The sequence below is a fragment of the Cibotium barometz genome, chromosome 18 (assembly GCF_041138505.1).
Source record: "Cibotium barometz isolate CiBa-2024 chromosome 18, ASM4113850v1, whole genome shotgun sequence".
Lineage (NCBI taxonomy): Eukaryota > Viridiplantae > Streptophyta > Polypodiopsida > Cyatheales > Cibotiaceae > Cibotium > Cibotium barometz.
The window spans coordinates 58,812,229-58,830,199 of record NC_141063.1 but is presented as its reverse complement, the minus strand read 5'-3'; the positions used below and the strand labels follow the sequence as shown (position 1 = coordinate 58,830,199).

The following is a 17,971-nucleotide window of genomic DNA, read 5'->3' as shown; positions in this document are numbered from 1 at the left end:
AAGGGAAAAGGCAAAGACAAAGACAAAGATGAAGCCAAAGATGTAAAGCCAAAGGGCAAAAGTGGAGTCAAGATTGAAGAAATCAATGTGTCACATGCAGGTGACAGTGAGGATGAGGTCCTATTTACGTCTTCACTTGATGCCCATTCACTTCTTACAGGTGGTCATGGTATGCACTCATGGATCATTGATTCAGGTGCCTCCTTTCATGTCACAGGTTGCAGAGACTTGTTTGTCAGGTATACTGCTGGCAATGAAGGAGTAGTTTATTTGGGTGATAACCATGCATGCAAGATTCTTGGCAAAGGTGATGTGAGGCTTGTGTTTTCAGATGGCTCACAGCTTATGCTCCATGATGTCAGGCATGTGCCTGAGATCAAGAAGAATCTGCTTTCTACTGGACAGCTTGATGATGCTGATTATGTTACCACATTTGGTCGTGGAAAGTGGAAAATTAGTAAGGGCTCACTGGTTGTTGCCAGAGGCTCTAAGGTGGACACTCTTTACTTCATGCATGCAGGTGTTTGTTACCATGCTAATGTAAATGCAACCGAGCTGCCGGAAATTTCTATGTGGCATAGCCGGTTGGGACATATGAGTGTCATGGGAATGGAGCAATTGTCTCGTTTGGGTTACTTGCCTTCTCTGAAGTTTTCAAGTTTTCAGTTTTGTGAGCATTGTATATATGGTAGGCAACTCCAGTGCCCCCACAAGAAAGCTCTTGGACAGAAAGATGCTCAGTTAGAGCTTGTGCATACAGATGTATGTGAGATGCCTCAGCTTTCTTTGGGAGGGGCAAAATACTTTGTCTTTTATTGATGATGCCACACGCAAGGTGTGGGTTTATCCTCTTCGTTTGAAGAGTGATACATTCTCAGTGTTTCAGAAGTTTGTTGCTCTTGTTGAGAATCAAACTGGCAAAACACTGAAGGCTTTGCGTTCCGACAATGGTGGAGAGTATATGTCCAAACAGTTTCAGGACTTTTGTGACGCTAAAGGCATCAAGAGGGAGCTCTCTACTCCTTATGATCCTCCACAAAACGGGACAGCAGAGAGGATGAACAGGACCATTCAGGAGAAGGTCCGTTCTATGTTGTCACACGCTGCGTTACCTCATGGTTTTTGGGCTGAAGCTGTTATGACAGCCGTTCATCTTATAAACAGGTCACCTAACACGAGGCTTGGTGGGAAAGTGCCAGAGGAAGTATGGACAGGGAAGCCTCCGTCATACAAGCACTTGAGAGTGTTTGGTTGCGTTGCGTACGTGCACATACGCAGGGAAATGCGCACCAAACTAGTTCCTAAGTCTCACAAATGCATATTCCTAGGATATGGTGACAGAGGTGAAATGGGGTATAGACTTTGGGATCCCGTGAATAGAAAGATTATACGCAGCAATGATGTCATTTTTGATGAAACATGCATGTATACGGAGCCTGCAAGGCAACAGGAGCCTGGCAGAGTCATCTTTGATGATGATGGACATCATGGACAACAACCAAGGGCTGTAAATCAGCCATTACAGCAGCAAAACCAGCCCTTAAATGGTGCTGAAAATGGTCCAAATGGACAGCCAGAGATGGCAGAAGATATCCCTATGGATATACCACAGTTAGAGGAGATACCGGGCATGATTTTTCAGCCTTATGGCATGGAACAGGAGCCACCAATAGGTGATATGCAGGCTGGACAGCAACCTGCAAATGATGGTCATTGGGTACGGAGGTCCACAAGACCCTCCAGAGCCCCTGACAGGTTTGTTCCAGGGGTTGACTACTTGATGCTTACTGACTGTGGGGAGCCCTCATGTTATAAGGAGGCTTTACAGAGGGCAGACAAGGCTCTTTGGGAGCGTGCCATGAAGTCAGAGATGGATTCTTTGCACAAAAATGGAACATGGAAGTTGGTGCATTTGCCTGCAGGCAAGAAGGTTTGCCATGCAAGTGGGTTTAAAGGCTCAAAGTTGCACCAGATGCAAAGCCAAGATACAAAGCCAAGTTAGTGGCTAAGGGCTTCAAGCAGGAATATGGTGTGGACTTTGAGGAGATCTTCTCTCCAGTGGTCAAAATGACCACACTTAGAGCTGTATTAGCTTTGGTTGCTCATGATGATCTGGACTTGATTCAGATGGATGTGAAGACTGCTTTTCTTCACGGTGATCTCCATGAGGAGATATATATGCAATAGCCAGAGGGTTATGCAGTAAGTGGAAAGGAGAAGCTTGTATGCAAGCTGAAAAAGAGTCTTTATGGGCTCAAACAGGCACCAAGGGAATGGTATCATAAATTTGATACATTCATGAAATCCCAGAAATTCAGGAGAAGTGACATAGATCACTGCTTATACACCAAGAAAGCTTTGGATGGCAGTCTATTGATCCTCATCTTGTATGTTGATGATATGTTGATTGCCGGGAAATCTCGTAAAGAGATGGATGCCTTAAAGAAGAGGCTGCATCAAACCTTTGATATGAAGGATTTGGGTGATGCAAATCACATTTTGGGTATGCGGATACTTCGGGACAGAAATCAGCATGTGTTGTATTTGTCTCAGAAGGAATACATTGGCAAAGTTTTGCAGAGGTTCAATATGGACGGGGGGGAAGAAGACTAGTACTCCTTTGCCTCCATATGTGAAACTCAGTGCTATGGACAGCCCACAGTCAGATAGTGGCAGGGCTGATATGGCCAAGATTCTGTATGCTTCAGCTTGTGGCAGTCTCATGTATGCCATGGTTGCTACTAGGCCGGACATTGCATTTGCAGTGGGAGTGGTTTCTAGATACATGGCCAACCCTGGCAAGAAGCCTTGGGAAGCAGTGAAAGGTGTCATGAGATACCTGAAGGGCACACAGGATATGTGCATTTGTTTTGGCAAACAGGATGCATTAGTGCATGGTTACACGGATTCGGATTATGCCGGTCATCCAGATAATCGGAAGTCTACTACCGGTTATGTGTTTACATTCACAGGAGGTGCTGTGTCATGGATATCCAGGATGCAGAAGTGCACTGCCTTATCTACTACAGAGGCCGAGTATATTGCAGCCACAGAGGCTTGCAAGGAGGCATTATGGCTATCTCGGTTAGTGGTTGATTTGGGCTATACAGGGGATATTCCATTGTTGCATTGTGACAGTCAGAGTGCCATCCAGTTGGCAAAGAACCCTGTCTTTCATGCAAAGACGAAGCATGTGGATGTGAAGTATCACTTCATCAGAGAGGTGATAGAGAACAAGCAAATTCAGCTTGTTAAGATTCATACGGATGACAACCCGGCTGATCTGTTGACAAAGAGTTTGCCTCCGGAGCGGTTTTGCTCATTGCAGACACTTGATGGGCATTGGATGAGGCCAGTTTCAGCCTTGATATGGCCTTGTATATTATCATGTACATGCTGATTTTTCTTTTCCTTTACTTAAGGGCACTTTGCCTTTAAGTGGGAGGTTGTTGGGGTAAAGGCATTATGCCCACCCTTATAGTGTGTACAAGCCCATAAGTTATAGTACATAGTACACTTAGTACATTAAAAGTACTAAGTGCACTATGTGTACTAGTGCAATATACATGTGTGATAGGGGAGTCACACACTCAATGCTATTGAGTTGACTTATCCCCACAACTCTCTCTCTCTCTCTCTCTCCCTTGTTTCTCTGTGTATGTCTCCCACATGAATAACCCTAATTCTCTCTCCCATTCAACGGCCTTGGCCAGAATTTTGTAGGTGGTCCCTAGGAGGGTGATGGGTCTCCACTATCGAATCTCCAATCTGTCACCACCCTCCTTGGGAATCAAGTGGATCAATCCCTCAAACAACCTTTCCGGCATGGCTCCCATAACTGCTATCTCGTTGAAGGCAGCTCCGAGGCTGTCTTCCACAAGATCCTAGTGTCGGAGAAATAAGAAGACTGGAAGCCTGTCCTCACCCAGGCATTTTCCCCTAGGTAGTGCCATCAAAACCTTCACCAGCTCCTCAGATGTGAAGGGGGTCGGGAGGAAGGTCCAGGGAGCATGAGGAGCCACCACCCTCGTATGTCGCCAGACTTGCTTACGTGCATCTAGCGCTTGTGAGGATATGGGGTCACCCGTGAGAAGAGAGCTGAAGAAATCTGTGGCAATGGCTCTCATGGGGGGTGGGGGGTAACAATGGATCTATCCTGGCCTCACAACCTGTGGATACCATCTCTCTGCCTGTGTGGGCCTGCAAACTCAAAGAACTCCCGAGTGATTGTGTCTCTCGCCTGCATCCAAAAAGAGGCTATAGCATGGTAGTTGAACTCCACCCTCTGTTCCTCTATGGACTGAGCTCTGTATGGTTGGTAGCGAGCTGACTAACAATCCAAGGCTATTTGGTGTATTCTCCTGAAGCCGCTCTAGAGAAACTAGGCCCGTGCGAATGCTCCTCTCCTACTCTCGGAAGCTAGCCGATCTGCTGTGCACTGCCTCTTGTAATATACTACTAATCTCTCCAAGGCTTGCATTCAAGGTGATTATGGCTGCTTCCGAGTGACCCTCCCAAATCCCCTCAATCCTGTTGTAAGTCTCAGAGTCCTGGATTAGGCTATCTGGAATCCGGGTACTCAAATGTCTGTCCTGCCTTGAGGGGTTCTCCAGGGAGAAAATAACCAAGTGCATGATCGGAGAAGGAAATGCTTGCCAAAATACCAATCATGCCACCACGAAATCTCTCCAAGGCTTGCATTCAAGGTGATTATGGCTGCTTCCGAGTGACCCTCCCAAATCCTCCCAATCCTATTGCAAGTCTCAGAGTCCTGGATTAGGCTATCTGGAATCCGGGTACTCAAATGTCTGTCCTGCCTTGAGGGGTTCTCCAGGGAGAAAATAACCAAGTGCATGATCGGAGAAGGAAATGCTTGCCAAAATACCAATCATGCCACCACAAACACAAGCCCACTCATCTACATAGAACCGATCTAATCTGGAAAGGTTAGGGCCAGTACTCCTCCTATGGGTTCTAGAGAAACTCAGACTGCAAGGGTTGCGTCCAAACTCTGGAAGATGCCAAGGGTCCTGTCCCCTGAGAGCCAAAATCAGCTCCTTCCAAGCCGAATACGCTGTACCAGATATCGTAGTCGTGCCACCTCCGTGTCTGTCCTCTGCCGACTTTAGCATGTTAAAATCCCCACCCATACACTAGAAATCCACCTGTGGTGGCAGGGACTCACGAATTGTACTCTAGAAGGTGGCCCTCCTTGCTGCCGCATTCGATGCATATACATTTAGGAAGCCTTGGGGTGTGTTGGGGGGGGGGGGGGGGGGGTTACAATGGATCTATCCTGGCCTCACAACCTGTGGATACCATCTCTCCGCCTGTGTGGGCTTGCAATCTCAAAGAACTCCCGAGTGATCGGGTCTCTCGCCTTCGTCCAAAAAGAGGCTATAGCATGGTATCTGAACTCCACCTTCTGCTCCTATATGGACTGAGTTCTGTACGGTTGGTAGCGAGCTAACTCTCAATCCACGGCTATTTTGTGTATTCTCCTGAAGCCGTTGTATAGAAGCTAGGCCCGTCCGAATGCTCCTCTCCTACTGTCGGAAGCAAACCAATCTGCTATGCACTACCTCTTGTAATATACTGCTAATCTCTCCAAGGCCTGCATTCAAGGTGATTATGGCTGCTTCCGAGTTACCCTCCCAAATCCCCTCAATCCTGTTGCAAGTCTCAAAGTCCAGGATTAGGCTATTTGGAATCCGACTACTCAAATGTCTGTCCTGCCTCGAGGGGTCCTCCAGAGAGAAAATAACCCGTGCATGATCGGAGAAGGAAATGCTTGCCAAAATACCAATCATGCCACCACGAACACAAGCCCACTCATCTACATAGAACCGATCTAATCTGGAAAGGTTAGGGCCAATACTACTCCTGTGGGATCTGGAGAAACTCAGACTGCAAGGATTGCGTCCAAACTCTAGAAGATGCCAAGGGTCCTGTCCCCTGAGAGACAAAATCAGCTCCTTCCAAGCTGAGTACTCTCTACCAGATATCGTAGTCGTGCCACCTCCGTGTCTGCCCTCTGCTGACTTTAGCATGTTAAAATCCCCACCCATACACCTGAAATCCGCCTGTGGTGGTAGGGACTCATGAATTGTACTCTAGAAGGTGGCCCTCCTTGCTGCCGCATTCGATGCATATACATTTAGGAAGCCCACACAATCCTCTCCAATCTTGATGGTCACCCACCGGGCTCGTCCAGCAACAATGATGCCAGAGGCGATTGCTGCTAGCAGTAGTGTTGGTCACTGATGGAATTGCTTGGTCACTGATGGAATTGCATACTTCACCCTCTGTCCCGGAGGGGCAAAAAGAATGGGACCAAAAGGTGTGGCTCCTGCCTTGCAAGATCTTCTTGCAGCAGCGGCGGATACGTCCCTATGAAAGATGGTGTTCCTGAATGAAGAGAATGTCAATGGGTCCACCAACTGGTGATCTATGGAGCTCCTTTCTAGGGACACCACACCTCTAAAAGCACTCTAGGCCCCCCAAACCCTGGATGTTCCAAGAAACGATCCGCATAACTAATATCGGCGAGAAGCAGAACTATTTGCACTGCCCTCCACGCGAAGAGTGTTCGGCATGGGTTTCGATGGAGAGTAATCATGGGGCATAGCCGCGCTAGATGGGTACGAATCTTGGCCTCCATGTGGAGCCACTCTGTTCGAGCCATGGAGTAAGCATACTCTGGACTTCACATGTCACAATGCAGGTATTTGTAGGAGGGGGAAAGGGATACTACAACTGAAACATGAAATGCAAAAAGTAGCACTTCCAGGTTGGAGGACACCATCTCCCCTATCTGATCTCTAAGGCCGACGCCACCCAATTCCATCCGAGCCAAGGGTAGAGGTGGGTAAGCACATTAGTGATATGCAGGCCATGCAAATGGTGCAAGAGCTCAATGGCCTGCCCCTGAATAGCGGTGGACATTGACTCCATGCTCCAATCCGTCCCCTGTGTTGCACTTAGTGGGAAGGAGAAGATCATCATGCCACTCTCTCTGGGGCGGGCGGTATGGAGTGATGTAACACCACACAAATGCAAATGGGAGCCACTATCTACTAGGTCCTGGGTTAGGCTGTTTTTGCTCTGGGTTGGGGGGGGGGGGTCCCAAACAGCCGGCGAACTAGCGGGAGCTACAGGGGAGAGAGTCGGAGCAGGTGGCAAAGGAGCGGAGGGGTGGGGACTACGAGGACGGGCCCGCTGAAGTCTCTGAAGGGTCAGAGAGTCCCTCGGGAAACCAAAAGCCTGGAGGGGAACTCGACGTGGTAACGGTTTCCAGTAGAGTTTTTTTTCTTTTTTTTTGGGGGGGGGGGGGGGGGGGGGGGGGGGGGGGTTGGCCTTTGGAAATGGGAACGTTTTGAACCCCCGAAGCGGTAACGGGAATGCCACGTCAGCAAACAAAAGTAATGGAATTCGGAAAACGTCATATTAAATGATGACCTTTAAGTAAGATAGGCTAAAATTTTGAAATTTTATGTTATGTATGCATAGTTGAGTGGAAAAAATAGAGGAAAAATGCCCTTTTAAAAACATTTTGCCCCTTTCTTAAGGGTTTTTGGGCTTGTTACCAAGGGGAACATTTCAGACCTGTGCATACCATGATCCTCTGTCTCTTGCGTCAGCCAGCTGTCTAGATGCCTCAAAAGCTCTGTATGACAATCTGTCCTGTGGCATCTCTTTGAATGTGTCTAGCAGGCATACAGTCTGGAATATCGCCTCTACCATCATAAGAGGCACAACAAACTCTGCTCGGATAATGTCATGAGGTACTGACGGTTTGCTGCGTATCATGCGTGCCATCATGAGGGCCTGTGGTCTCTCTATCTGTGTCCACCAATGGGTAGCAAGGCCTAGCGCCCATACCGCTGCTCCATACATCAGTGCCGGTGTGACTAATGTGTCAAATAGCCACCCCTTCATCCGGGGCTCCTGAAAATGCGACCGGTGGCACTGTCTCTCTAGCATAGCCAATGCTGCATATCTCCGTGTCAATCTAGCTCTGGCTGCTTATCCCATGGTGAAGCGCGTGGCTGCTGCAGAGAAGGTAACCCCTAGGTACACGTATGATGTCACCACCTCCACCTGGCGTCCTGCGAGAGTGAATGTCAGCTGACTCTTGCCCTATCTCAATGCATGAAAGACCATAACCTTGGTTTTCCCAAGGGTCACTGTAAGACCCCTCTGTGTGCAGAAATCATCGAGTGCATGTAGATGCTGATGTGGACCTCTTGGAGACTCAGACACTAATACAATATCATCAGCATAAAGCATAATATGTACTGAGGTACCTGCTAGATCAACTCCATCTCCGCCTCCCCGTGTAATGAAGTCAGCCACCTCATCAATGTATAACCCAAAAAGTGTGGGGGAAAGTGGGCATCCTTGCTTCACACCAATGGTGCTAGCAATAGTCTCGGACATACCTCCTGGGCATCTGACTTGCCCAAAAACCTGCTCATATAATGCATAGATGCCCCATGTCATATCTGTTGGTATGCCAAGAGACTGCAGGCGCTGAAAGAGCCTCTCTCGTGGTACTGTGTCAAATGCCTTGCGGAAATCCACAAAGCAGCAATAGAGCTTTCTCTTCCTCATTCTGGCCTGATCAATCACAAAGTGAATACATGGTCAGTGGTAGAGAAAGCTCTCCTGAAGCCTGCTTGCCCTGATGAGTGTAAACCTGCTCGCTCAGCATATAAGCTAAGCTCTTGCTCCAACACTGCACCATAGAGTTTGGCCAACACGTGGCCAACCATAACCGTCCTATAGTTGCTCGGATCGAGCATATCCCATGTTTTGTGGATCGGCACAATGGTGTGCATCGTCCACTCCGCAGGCAAACCCTCTGCTAGTGCCCTGTTAAACAGGTGTGCAAGAAAAGGAGCCAAAGAATCTACTGCATATATGAGATGCTCACCTTGTAGGCCCATATGGTCGGCGGCCCGTCCATGCTGTAGGTGGCGGATAGCTTCCTTTACCATCGAGTGGGTAAAGAAGCTAGCTGTGGTAGGTGGAGGCTCCTGTGGCTGAGGTATAGGTGGCTGCTGTGGGGTGTGGTATAGTTCCTCTACATATGTGTGCCATGTCTATGGGTCTGGGAATTTTTCTCCCTTTGGGTTTTTTCCCTTGGATATTAGGTGTGAAAGGACACCACATTTATTGTATTTTGATATTATGGAGTCAACCCCCAAGCTCCACACATTCTATGCTATCATCTTTGTGTTAGCATCAATCACCATCTCTCTCTTGAGAGTTCTTGCTGCTATTCATTTTCTCTGTGTCTCTTTCTCCGTGTAGCCCTACTCCTAACAAGACGCCCCGACACAAAGCATCAAGTCCCTCCACCACACAGAGACAGATTCGTGAGGTTCTCCACTGACATGACACGCTTCCAACACACAAAGGCGTGACATTCACTCCACCATCAGATCGGTTCTGGCCGAGGCGGATATCGGCATTAAACACAACATATCTTGCTTTACACAGGATCATCTATTGATCACATGTTTTGTCAAATGTTTTCATTTTACTTTTTCTTTCAGTTTTCCATGGCTCAGTATATCCATGGTACCATTGTATTACTTTTGGTCTCCTAGGCCCTAGGGGTCTTCCATAGACGTTAATATAACTTTCTTTCTTGCTCTCTGTCTCTTCCTACTAGAGCGTCACCGCCACCCACAGAGACTCACTGATTAGGGAGTCGAGACCCCTTGGGAGACACCCACCCCGGCTCCAGGCTACTATAACTTAGTTCTTCTGACCATGAGAGGATGGCTCACCAACTATGGATGACATACCCACAGCCTCATCGAGCCACACATTCTTGAGTGTCCGAACCCCCGCCAGACCCCAATTTGGCGTGACTCTAGATTGGGCCACGGCACTACAACGAGCCCAATGCCCCAGACTCCCTAGATCTCGCTAGCAACACAGACATCAGCTCCAGCTTAAGGAGATCTTGGAGAGGCACAGAGCCACTTTCTCACCCCTGGCGAATCTGCAAAGCCTTCTACAGGCTAACCCCATGCTCGATATCCTTGACAGGCCCCTCCCCCTACCTGGGGGGTTAGCTCCATAGGTTGTATGCTGATGGTCCCACTTTGTATCATATGGCTCGGATTTGACATTCTCAGCTCATAGCTCTAGTCTTTGTTTTCTTTTGTACCATGATGAGATTACATGGACAGTCTCATAGCCCACTGGGTCTTTTGAAGACGTTTAATATATAACTTTCTTTCTCTCTCACTCTCGCATTCAGTTTTGAAGATCTGTGCTGTTTAAGTAAAAGGTCCTTAAGCTTCCGCATGTAATAATGATGCTAGATCAGCAGAAGGTACATGAGGTGCTTGAACAGTAGTTTCTTAAGGAGATACACTTGCAGTCTCTTGTGTTGACAAGGTGAGGGCCTATTTTTAGCTTTTGAACCTGATGCAATGTAGTCTCACAATTCGTAGGGCATCTAGCACCTTCAATAAGACTCGATTAAAGTTCAGTTCTTGCTTGTGGCACCATCTGGATATTTTACAGGCGAGGATGTATGCACTTAGTGGGGGAGAATGTGATGCACCTGTAGATCAATAGAGCCCCAAACTGGGCAGCAAGAAGTGGATTACAAAAATCTAATCGGTTCATGCACGGACTCTCACACAAGCCTACCCCGATGGCAGGGCTCACTTATTAACAACCTGAAACTGGCATATAAAGGTGATTAGTATGCCATTTGGCACCTAAGTGCTGGGTGCACATGACGTCTATAAATAGCTTACTTGTTTTCTCATTCCTCATTCCTGCAATTGGAACGTGCCTTCTTATTCCCACTATTGGAGTTGCAAGTGGTGGAGATTTTCAGTCCCAAACTTCAATAGCAAGTTTCCTTCTTCTATCTTTAGCCAGCACTTGTTTGCAGATGGAGGTTCTCATGCAACTTGGGTTGTTAAGGAATTTTTCCTTGAGTAGAGATTAGGTTTTTCTTGATTTCTCAGGCTTGAGTCACTTGATAGGCTCATGCACAGTGTGCGTACTCAGAATATATAATTAAAATATAGTAGTAGTTGTAGGTTACTGGTGTGTGCATGTTTTTGTTAAGTTTTCCATTAAAGTATTCCATTGGGTTAATTATGTTTGTTAAGCACCCAATAATTAGCCTTAGAGTGTATGCTTTTATCGCAATGTAATGCTGAAAGAAAGCTGATCATGTTTATCTCTTTTAGGACACGTTCGCAGCTGAGATCCCAGCTATCTTGTTCAACCTTGAACTGGATACTTTGAGGTCAGTCTCAATTGTTGCACAGCTCCATATATCCACAATGAAAGGAACTCTTTATAAGTACGTCATAAGTACATGCATGCATGCATGCATGTATACATACATTACATGGAGTACGTACATACATACATACATACACACATACATACATACATATGCATGCATACATGCTTTTTTATATATAGTGAATCCATTGTCTCATTAGAAAAAACAATGTGCATTCATAGTTGTCCCAGAGTGGGGCAGCTATTACTTAGTTTAGAATCAAAGGGAAAACACATCTAGTTGCTGAAAGGAAAGCCCTACGTTTTCATGAGAATCTCGGAGGGATTGTAAAAGGGCTCTCGGAAAGTAAGCAAAGAGCTGAAATGAATCTCGAGAGAGGAACAGGTGATTCCGAGCATGGCAGATAGTCCACAATGCCCAAAATCTAGTCCAGTCAAGGAAGTCTGTATAAGCTGGTAGTGGAGGAGAAAGACAACCAAAAAGACAACATTTGCTTGAAACACCTCCCAGGAAAACGAGACCGGAGGTGTCCGGACAAGTCATCAAGAAAACCCCGAGAGTGCAAGCAATACCAAAAGAAGGTGAGTCATTGTCTCTCTAGGATGGGAGCACCACCTACAAGATGTGGTTGCAATATGCCTCCATGCCAAAAGAGTTCCAACTAGGAATACCCCAACCACAAATCTCATAGAAACAGTCGTTGCTTGAGGGCAAATCCGCTCTTTCAAATTCTTTTCAATGCAGCTTTCCACCAGGCAAGAGATTTTGACATTGCATCATCTATTCTATCATGCCTGGAGGGAGATTGAAGAGATGTAGCATGGGATCATCCCAGATACTAGGCTTAGTCTAGTGAGGATTGTTGGTCGTTCAGGGAAGCATTGGTTCATTGATCCTTCTTCTCAGATAGTGACTCACGGCTCTTGGTGTTTGTGGCTATATGGTGGCAGTCCAATCAGATATCTTCAGTGGGATCCAGGAGAATGGGAGTGGATTGATGCCTTCGATCCATTGAAAAGCCTTCTCTTTTTCAGTTTCATGATCCGGAATGCCAAGCTTCTCCTCACTTGACAGATGCATAGGATCCCTATTCTCAGGCCTCATTGGGAGAGTTATGATATCTCTCCAGTGATACAGCACAGATATTGGCATAGGCTTTGGCATTCATATAGAAAGAGCGAGATCTCTCATTTCTTTTGGTTATTTTTTCATGGTGGTCTCCCCACGAATCAATGGAGATCAATTTTCAGTGTAGCTAGCACCTACTTGCTCAAGATGTGCAGTAGATTTTGATACTGTATTGCATTGTTTATGGGGATGCAGCACTGAACAGCATATTTGGGGTTCTATAGCCCAACTTATGGGCAAATTGAGTGGTCGTGCCATGCATGTGACTTGGGGGGCAGTTGCTTGGCTTTCCCAGTTTGGTGTGCAGCTTTTCTACGAGGGCAGTGGTACAGACTCTTCTATTTTCATTTGTAGAGGTATTGCCCAGCATGGTTTATTGTAGGATGTGCCTCACCTTGATTATACACCCCCCAGACAGAGGATTGACACCAGTTAGGAGATTGTTGCGTGTATTACAGCATCGCAGATCTAGAGAGCTAGATGCACGGAGGCTATTGAGGGTGTCCAGATTTTTGGGTCTCAGTGCATTAATACTATGCGGGGTGATGTCGTCCATACTCTCATGGCTACTTGGGCTCGTATTCGGGGGTCCTCTTGCTCCGCGCAAGCAAAGCACGTTGTTTTTATGCGGGAGTGCGACCATGGCATTTTCTTTTTTTCTAGTCCCACAGGTCTCTCATGGCATCATGATGCTCCTCAGTGGTTGAAATCACCTTACATATTGGGGTGATTCTATTCTATTCCGGCTTATGGCCGTGATTGTTGTATGTTTTTTTCATACTTAATAGAAGTCTCTTTTCTGAAAAAAAATATCTTGCTCCAATGAATACATTGCAGCAACATTGAGTTACCCCAATTCGGAGGCCTACTAGACCATTGTAGATTGCATAGGATAGCTCGCCGATCTTGAATAAGAGCAGTCACACATGAAGAGCCCGGAATACGGCCAGTGAAACGCCCAAAGACTATACCATCATAAATAAAAATCCAATGCCCATATGCATATGTATGCAAATTAGTGCACATAGCTCGCAACATACATACCCATGGCTTCCACCTGCTTTGTAAAATCAAGTAGAAAAGTGGCCTTCCTTGCCACTATACGATAATGAATATTAAAGACATTGAGCCCACCATGCATTTTGGACGAACATACAAGCTCTTGCCTCAACAAACCTAATCCTTTTGTATCCGCTTTGGTTTTCCATAGGCATTCCATTGCTCCATTGCTTTAATCAATTTGTATATGCAACCAAGGTAGTAGCGGAATATAAAACTGCAAATATGCCACTATAATTGACTGCACTATCCGCAATTACACTATGCACATGTAGAGGCCATGTAGATAATTTCCAATATTCAATATTACAGTGCAATTTTCCCATTACCCATTGCGTCTCATCCTTAAAGGACAACTTCCAACCAATAGAGTAACCTAGATGCCTGACTATCTCATTAGGTGGCAAGATCTAACTCGGCCACAAAATTTGATGCCAGTCATAATTCAACTTGGATTTTTCAAAATTCACATGCAATTCTGCATCCAAACCATAGAGAGACAATGCTTTCATGAGAGCCCTTACATAAGCCTCCGTATTCTTGGAAAGAAAGAAAGAGTCATTATCATATGCCTGCGCCACAAACTCTGTACCATAGTTGTTACGAGGCGTGCCTCTAACGGTTCGAGGCATACGAGGCATTCGAGGCATACAACTGCCTGATCGAGGCGTCCACAAATTTTATTTTATTTTATTTTTTTTGCTGGTTTGAGTCTTTAGACGGGGGCTTTAAGGGCCCAAGGCAGCCCCTCTCACACACACTCTCTCTCTCCCTCATTCTCTCCCTCCCTCCCTTAAGCCTTTCTCAAGACCCAAAGTTCAAAGTTCAAACTTCAAACACACTAGGATGATGATGTTTTTTATACCCACTTTTGGAGCTCTCTCTATACTCTACCGGTTCATTTCAGTTCATTTCATTTTACTTTGTACCCTTGAATCTTGATGATGTATCCAGATAATGATGATGGACTATTTTCGTCTCATAGGTCATTTTGGCCTTTTGCAGACGTTTAATACAGCTTTCTTGCTTTCACACCCACTCTCTCTCTCTCTCTCTCTCTCTCTCTCTCTCTCTCTCTCTGCATAGCATGCTTGTACTACCCCTTCAGCATATAGAGATGCATCTTGCCTTAGCACTCCATCCACATCCCCACCCCCCCTTATATTGTTTGTATATGGGCTCCACCGATCCATGATGATTCACAGTTGTATCCAGACACATGCACACTTTTTCTTTTCTTTCTTTTCTTACGATGACCGGAAGAACACAGTTGTATTATTTTTTGTCTCATAGGCCGACTTTGGCCTCTCGTAGACGTTAATATATCTTTCTTTCTTTCTTTCTTTCTCTCTCTCTCTCTCTCTCTCTCTCTCTCGTCGCAGGCTAGTTCGCAGGCTGGTTTGCTGGTTCGTTTGTTCGCTGTTCGTGCTGTTGCTTGTTTCTCGCCCACCCCTTCGCCCTCGCCCACCCCTCTCACCCACCCTTCCGCCATTCGCCCTCCCCCACCCCCCTCCCCCTCGCCCTCGCCCTCCCCTTCGCCTACCCTCCTCGCACTCCCCTCTCGCCCACCCTCCACTCTCGCCCAGCCCCTCCACTCTCGCCCAGTCCCTCCCTCGCCCTTGCCTACTCTCCACCCCTCCCCTCCCACCCACCCTCCAAGCACTCCTGCCTGCGCTCTCTCGCGCTGCCTGCCCTTCGCCCCCCCTCCTGCTGCCTACCTGCGCCCCCCCCCCCTCACGTTGCCTGCCCTTCGCTCTCTCTCTGCCCTCCCCCCGTCTCTCTCTCCTGCGCATCTCTCCCTCCCCTCCCTCCCACCTGTGCGCCCTCTTGCCCGCCTGCACCCTGCCCTTTGTCCCCTCCATCTCTCTCTCTCTCCTGAAGGTCAGCACCATGTTGAGACCAACCCCGGTCTGCTGAAGTAACAGTCACAGCCCACAAGGATTAACGACAGAAGAAACGTCATGGAGGCACGTATGGAAAAGCTCGAAAAGATACTGAAGGATTTGAAGAAAACCACGGACAACAACCTCAACAGTGTCCAGAAGAGCCTCCTTGACCGCATTGCTAAGCTGGAGACCGAGGCAGAACATGGAAGAAAGAAAAGGAAACAATGCAGGAGGAGATTGCCCAGCTTAAAGGCGAAGTAGCTTCACTGCGTGAGCGCCCAAAAGAAGGGGAAATCCTTGAGGCAGACAAAGAAGCCATGAAGGAGGAGCTCACCCAGACGATTATCAAAACCCTGGAGGCAGACAAAGAAGCCATGAAGGAGGAGCTCACCCAGACGATTATCAAAACCCTGGAGGGCAAGATGGAAGCAGTAAGAGAAGGATGGGTGGAAGTGGTCAAAAAAAACATTAAGAAAGAAGTACAAGAGGACACGCACATGGTCCAATCCACACTAGATGAAGAGAAGATGAGGAGAATCCGTCGCCTGAACATACTCGTGACAGGTATTCCAGAGACAAGAGGGGTGCACCCCTGAGGCGGACGGCCGAAACTTATTCATAAAATTAGGCCATGCGGAGGATGCACCACTTCCATTCACCAAGATATGGAGGACAGCCCCACCCAAGGACCCCACCCAAAGTAAAGCCCTAGTGCTACAGTTCGCAGACGAAGTGAGCAGGCAAACCTTCATGAGACAGAGAGTTATTTTGAGAAACCTACCAGGGGACCCCATCTACTTTGATGATGACCTAACTTGGATGCAGAGACAACATAGGAAATCATGCATGCCACAAATTAAAGCAGCACGTTGTCGTGACGTGTGCGGTACAGCCAGGAAAGTACGAAACTTCTAGCTGTGAGAGTGAATGTCCAATCTAACAAGGAAACTCACGCGCAAAATTTCCCAAGGAGTACATGTAGGCATAACAAGGCCTTCAAATTTTCCCAATATACATGTGACCAGTTACATCCTTTACATCCAGTGTCATCAAAACCATTATATCATGATGCTCTTTTTCACCTGAAAACCTGCCTTAATATTCTAACATCTCACAAGCAAAAGATGGCATAACATGCTCATGGCTTCCAGAATTCAATCAAGCAGAAGATAGACCAATTTCCCGTGATTTAAATGTGCTAAGAGGATACCTTTTTCCACAAAACTTCAAGTTCTAAAAAAAACAACCATTAGCTTGTTCACCAAGCTTTTCTCAATTTCAAATCCTTTAAGGATTTATGGGTCTTACCCTTTTCCCAAGTCCAATAAAGTAAAAAAAAAGCTTATCTGAATGGGTGGATTTACACATTGTTTTTCTTTTATTTATGCTTGTCTCGAAAGTCGCTTCAACGTTGATTATTCGAAGAAGAAACGCGGGAGTAGCACCGCTTCAGTCTTGATTTTTGAAAATGGTTTTTCCCATAATTATATCATTAAGTAGTACTAGATTTACTCTCTAATTCTAACACCTACAAAGCACAAGCAGTTTATGTATTCAAGAGATTAAAAGCTCTGGTAGATTTTGACGCTGTTCCTCAACTCTGCAGATTTTTTTCTCCTACTGGTTTCGCCGCCGTCTGCCTCCGGCCCTTTTCTATTTTTCCCCGCGGAGAAGTCGTGCTTGCCACCCTTTTGCAGCTATTCATCCGGATTTTCCAATTACAAATGCTGCGCTTGCTCCAGAAAATTCTAAATAAAAGAAATATCTTCCCTTTTCCACGTACGCTGCCACCCATTATATATTACTTCTAACCTTAGCATTAAGGTTAGAATTCTCAATGCAAGGCATAACCTTAGCATTAAGGTTGCAAGGCATAACCTTAACATACATTCACCCATAAGGCATTTTAGCCGATGATACTTTGAATTCTCTGCTTTGGCACAAACACAAGATTCCCAAAGCATTCTCACACCTATGAAGACATGCTTACAAGCCCCATGTTTTCTATCTCCACATTTTCCCCACATTCAATGAACTCTTCGGCACTGTGATGTTCATTAAATCTCCATTTCTCTTGACACCTTCATAGTTTATAAATCATCATATCGGCCCATGTGATTTATAGAATCCCCAATTGCTCATTCAAGTATTTCTCCATGCCTTCATAAATGCATTCCTTTGTGCATTGATATGCCCTCATGCCATCATATATAACTGGATGCTTCTAACTTGCCCATGAGCTCTGAGTAACAGCAAAAACATCATCCTCCATACTCATATACAAAAACTCCTAGATCTGGCTCAGCCTCAGCTCGTCTTATTGAACCTCATTTACAATATGAACATATGTACATGGCATCATATAATGACTCGTCATGGCACTTAACCCATGCATTTGGATGTGTATTTGATGGCCTCACATGCACGGTTTCACATCATAGACGTGCCATGGCACAACATCCACCCCCTCTAAACCTGCACATCCTCTGGTATGTGCCAAATCATCATCAAGGTCCACATATAACTGGATGTCGTCTTCATCTTCTGCAGTTCCAGGAAGATTATCCTCTTCCTCTTCAATCATATCCATACTACCACTGTCAAGCTT

The 17,971-nt window shown here is 46.4% G+C and overlaps 2 protein-coding genes across 4 annotated transcripts in view; both read left to right on the top strand.

Moving 5' to 3' along the window:
• Window positions 1-17,971, top strand: part of LPA3 (Low PSII Accumulation 3) — a 147,666-nt gene that overhangs the window by 51,749 nt on the left and 77,946 nt on the right. For 2 of the 3 annotated variants that reach the window (XM_086812803.1, XM_086812804.1), the window contains exon 8: window positions 11,229-11,287. The exons of the other annotated variant lie outside the window; for it this stretch is intronic. In XM_086812803.1, the coding sequence (XP_086668929.1) occupies window positions 11,229-11,287 (59 nt within the window). The remainder of the gene's footprint in view (window positions 1-11,228; window positions 11,288-17,971) is intronic. 3 annotated transcript variants of the gene reach the window in all.
• On the top strand, window positions 15,339-16,186 carry LOC147629533 (uncharacterized). Its single transcript, XM_086813026.1, has one exon. The coding sequence runs from the start codon at window positions 15,588-15,590 to the stop codon at window positions 15,957-15,959; it is 372 nt and encodes a 123-aa protein (XP_086669152.1). The 5' UTR covers window positions 15,339-15,587; the 3' UTR covers window positions 15,960-16,186.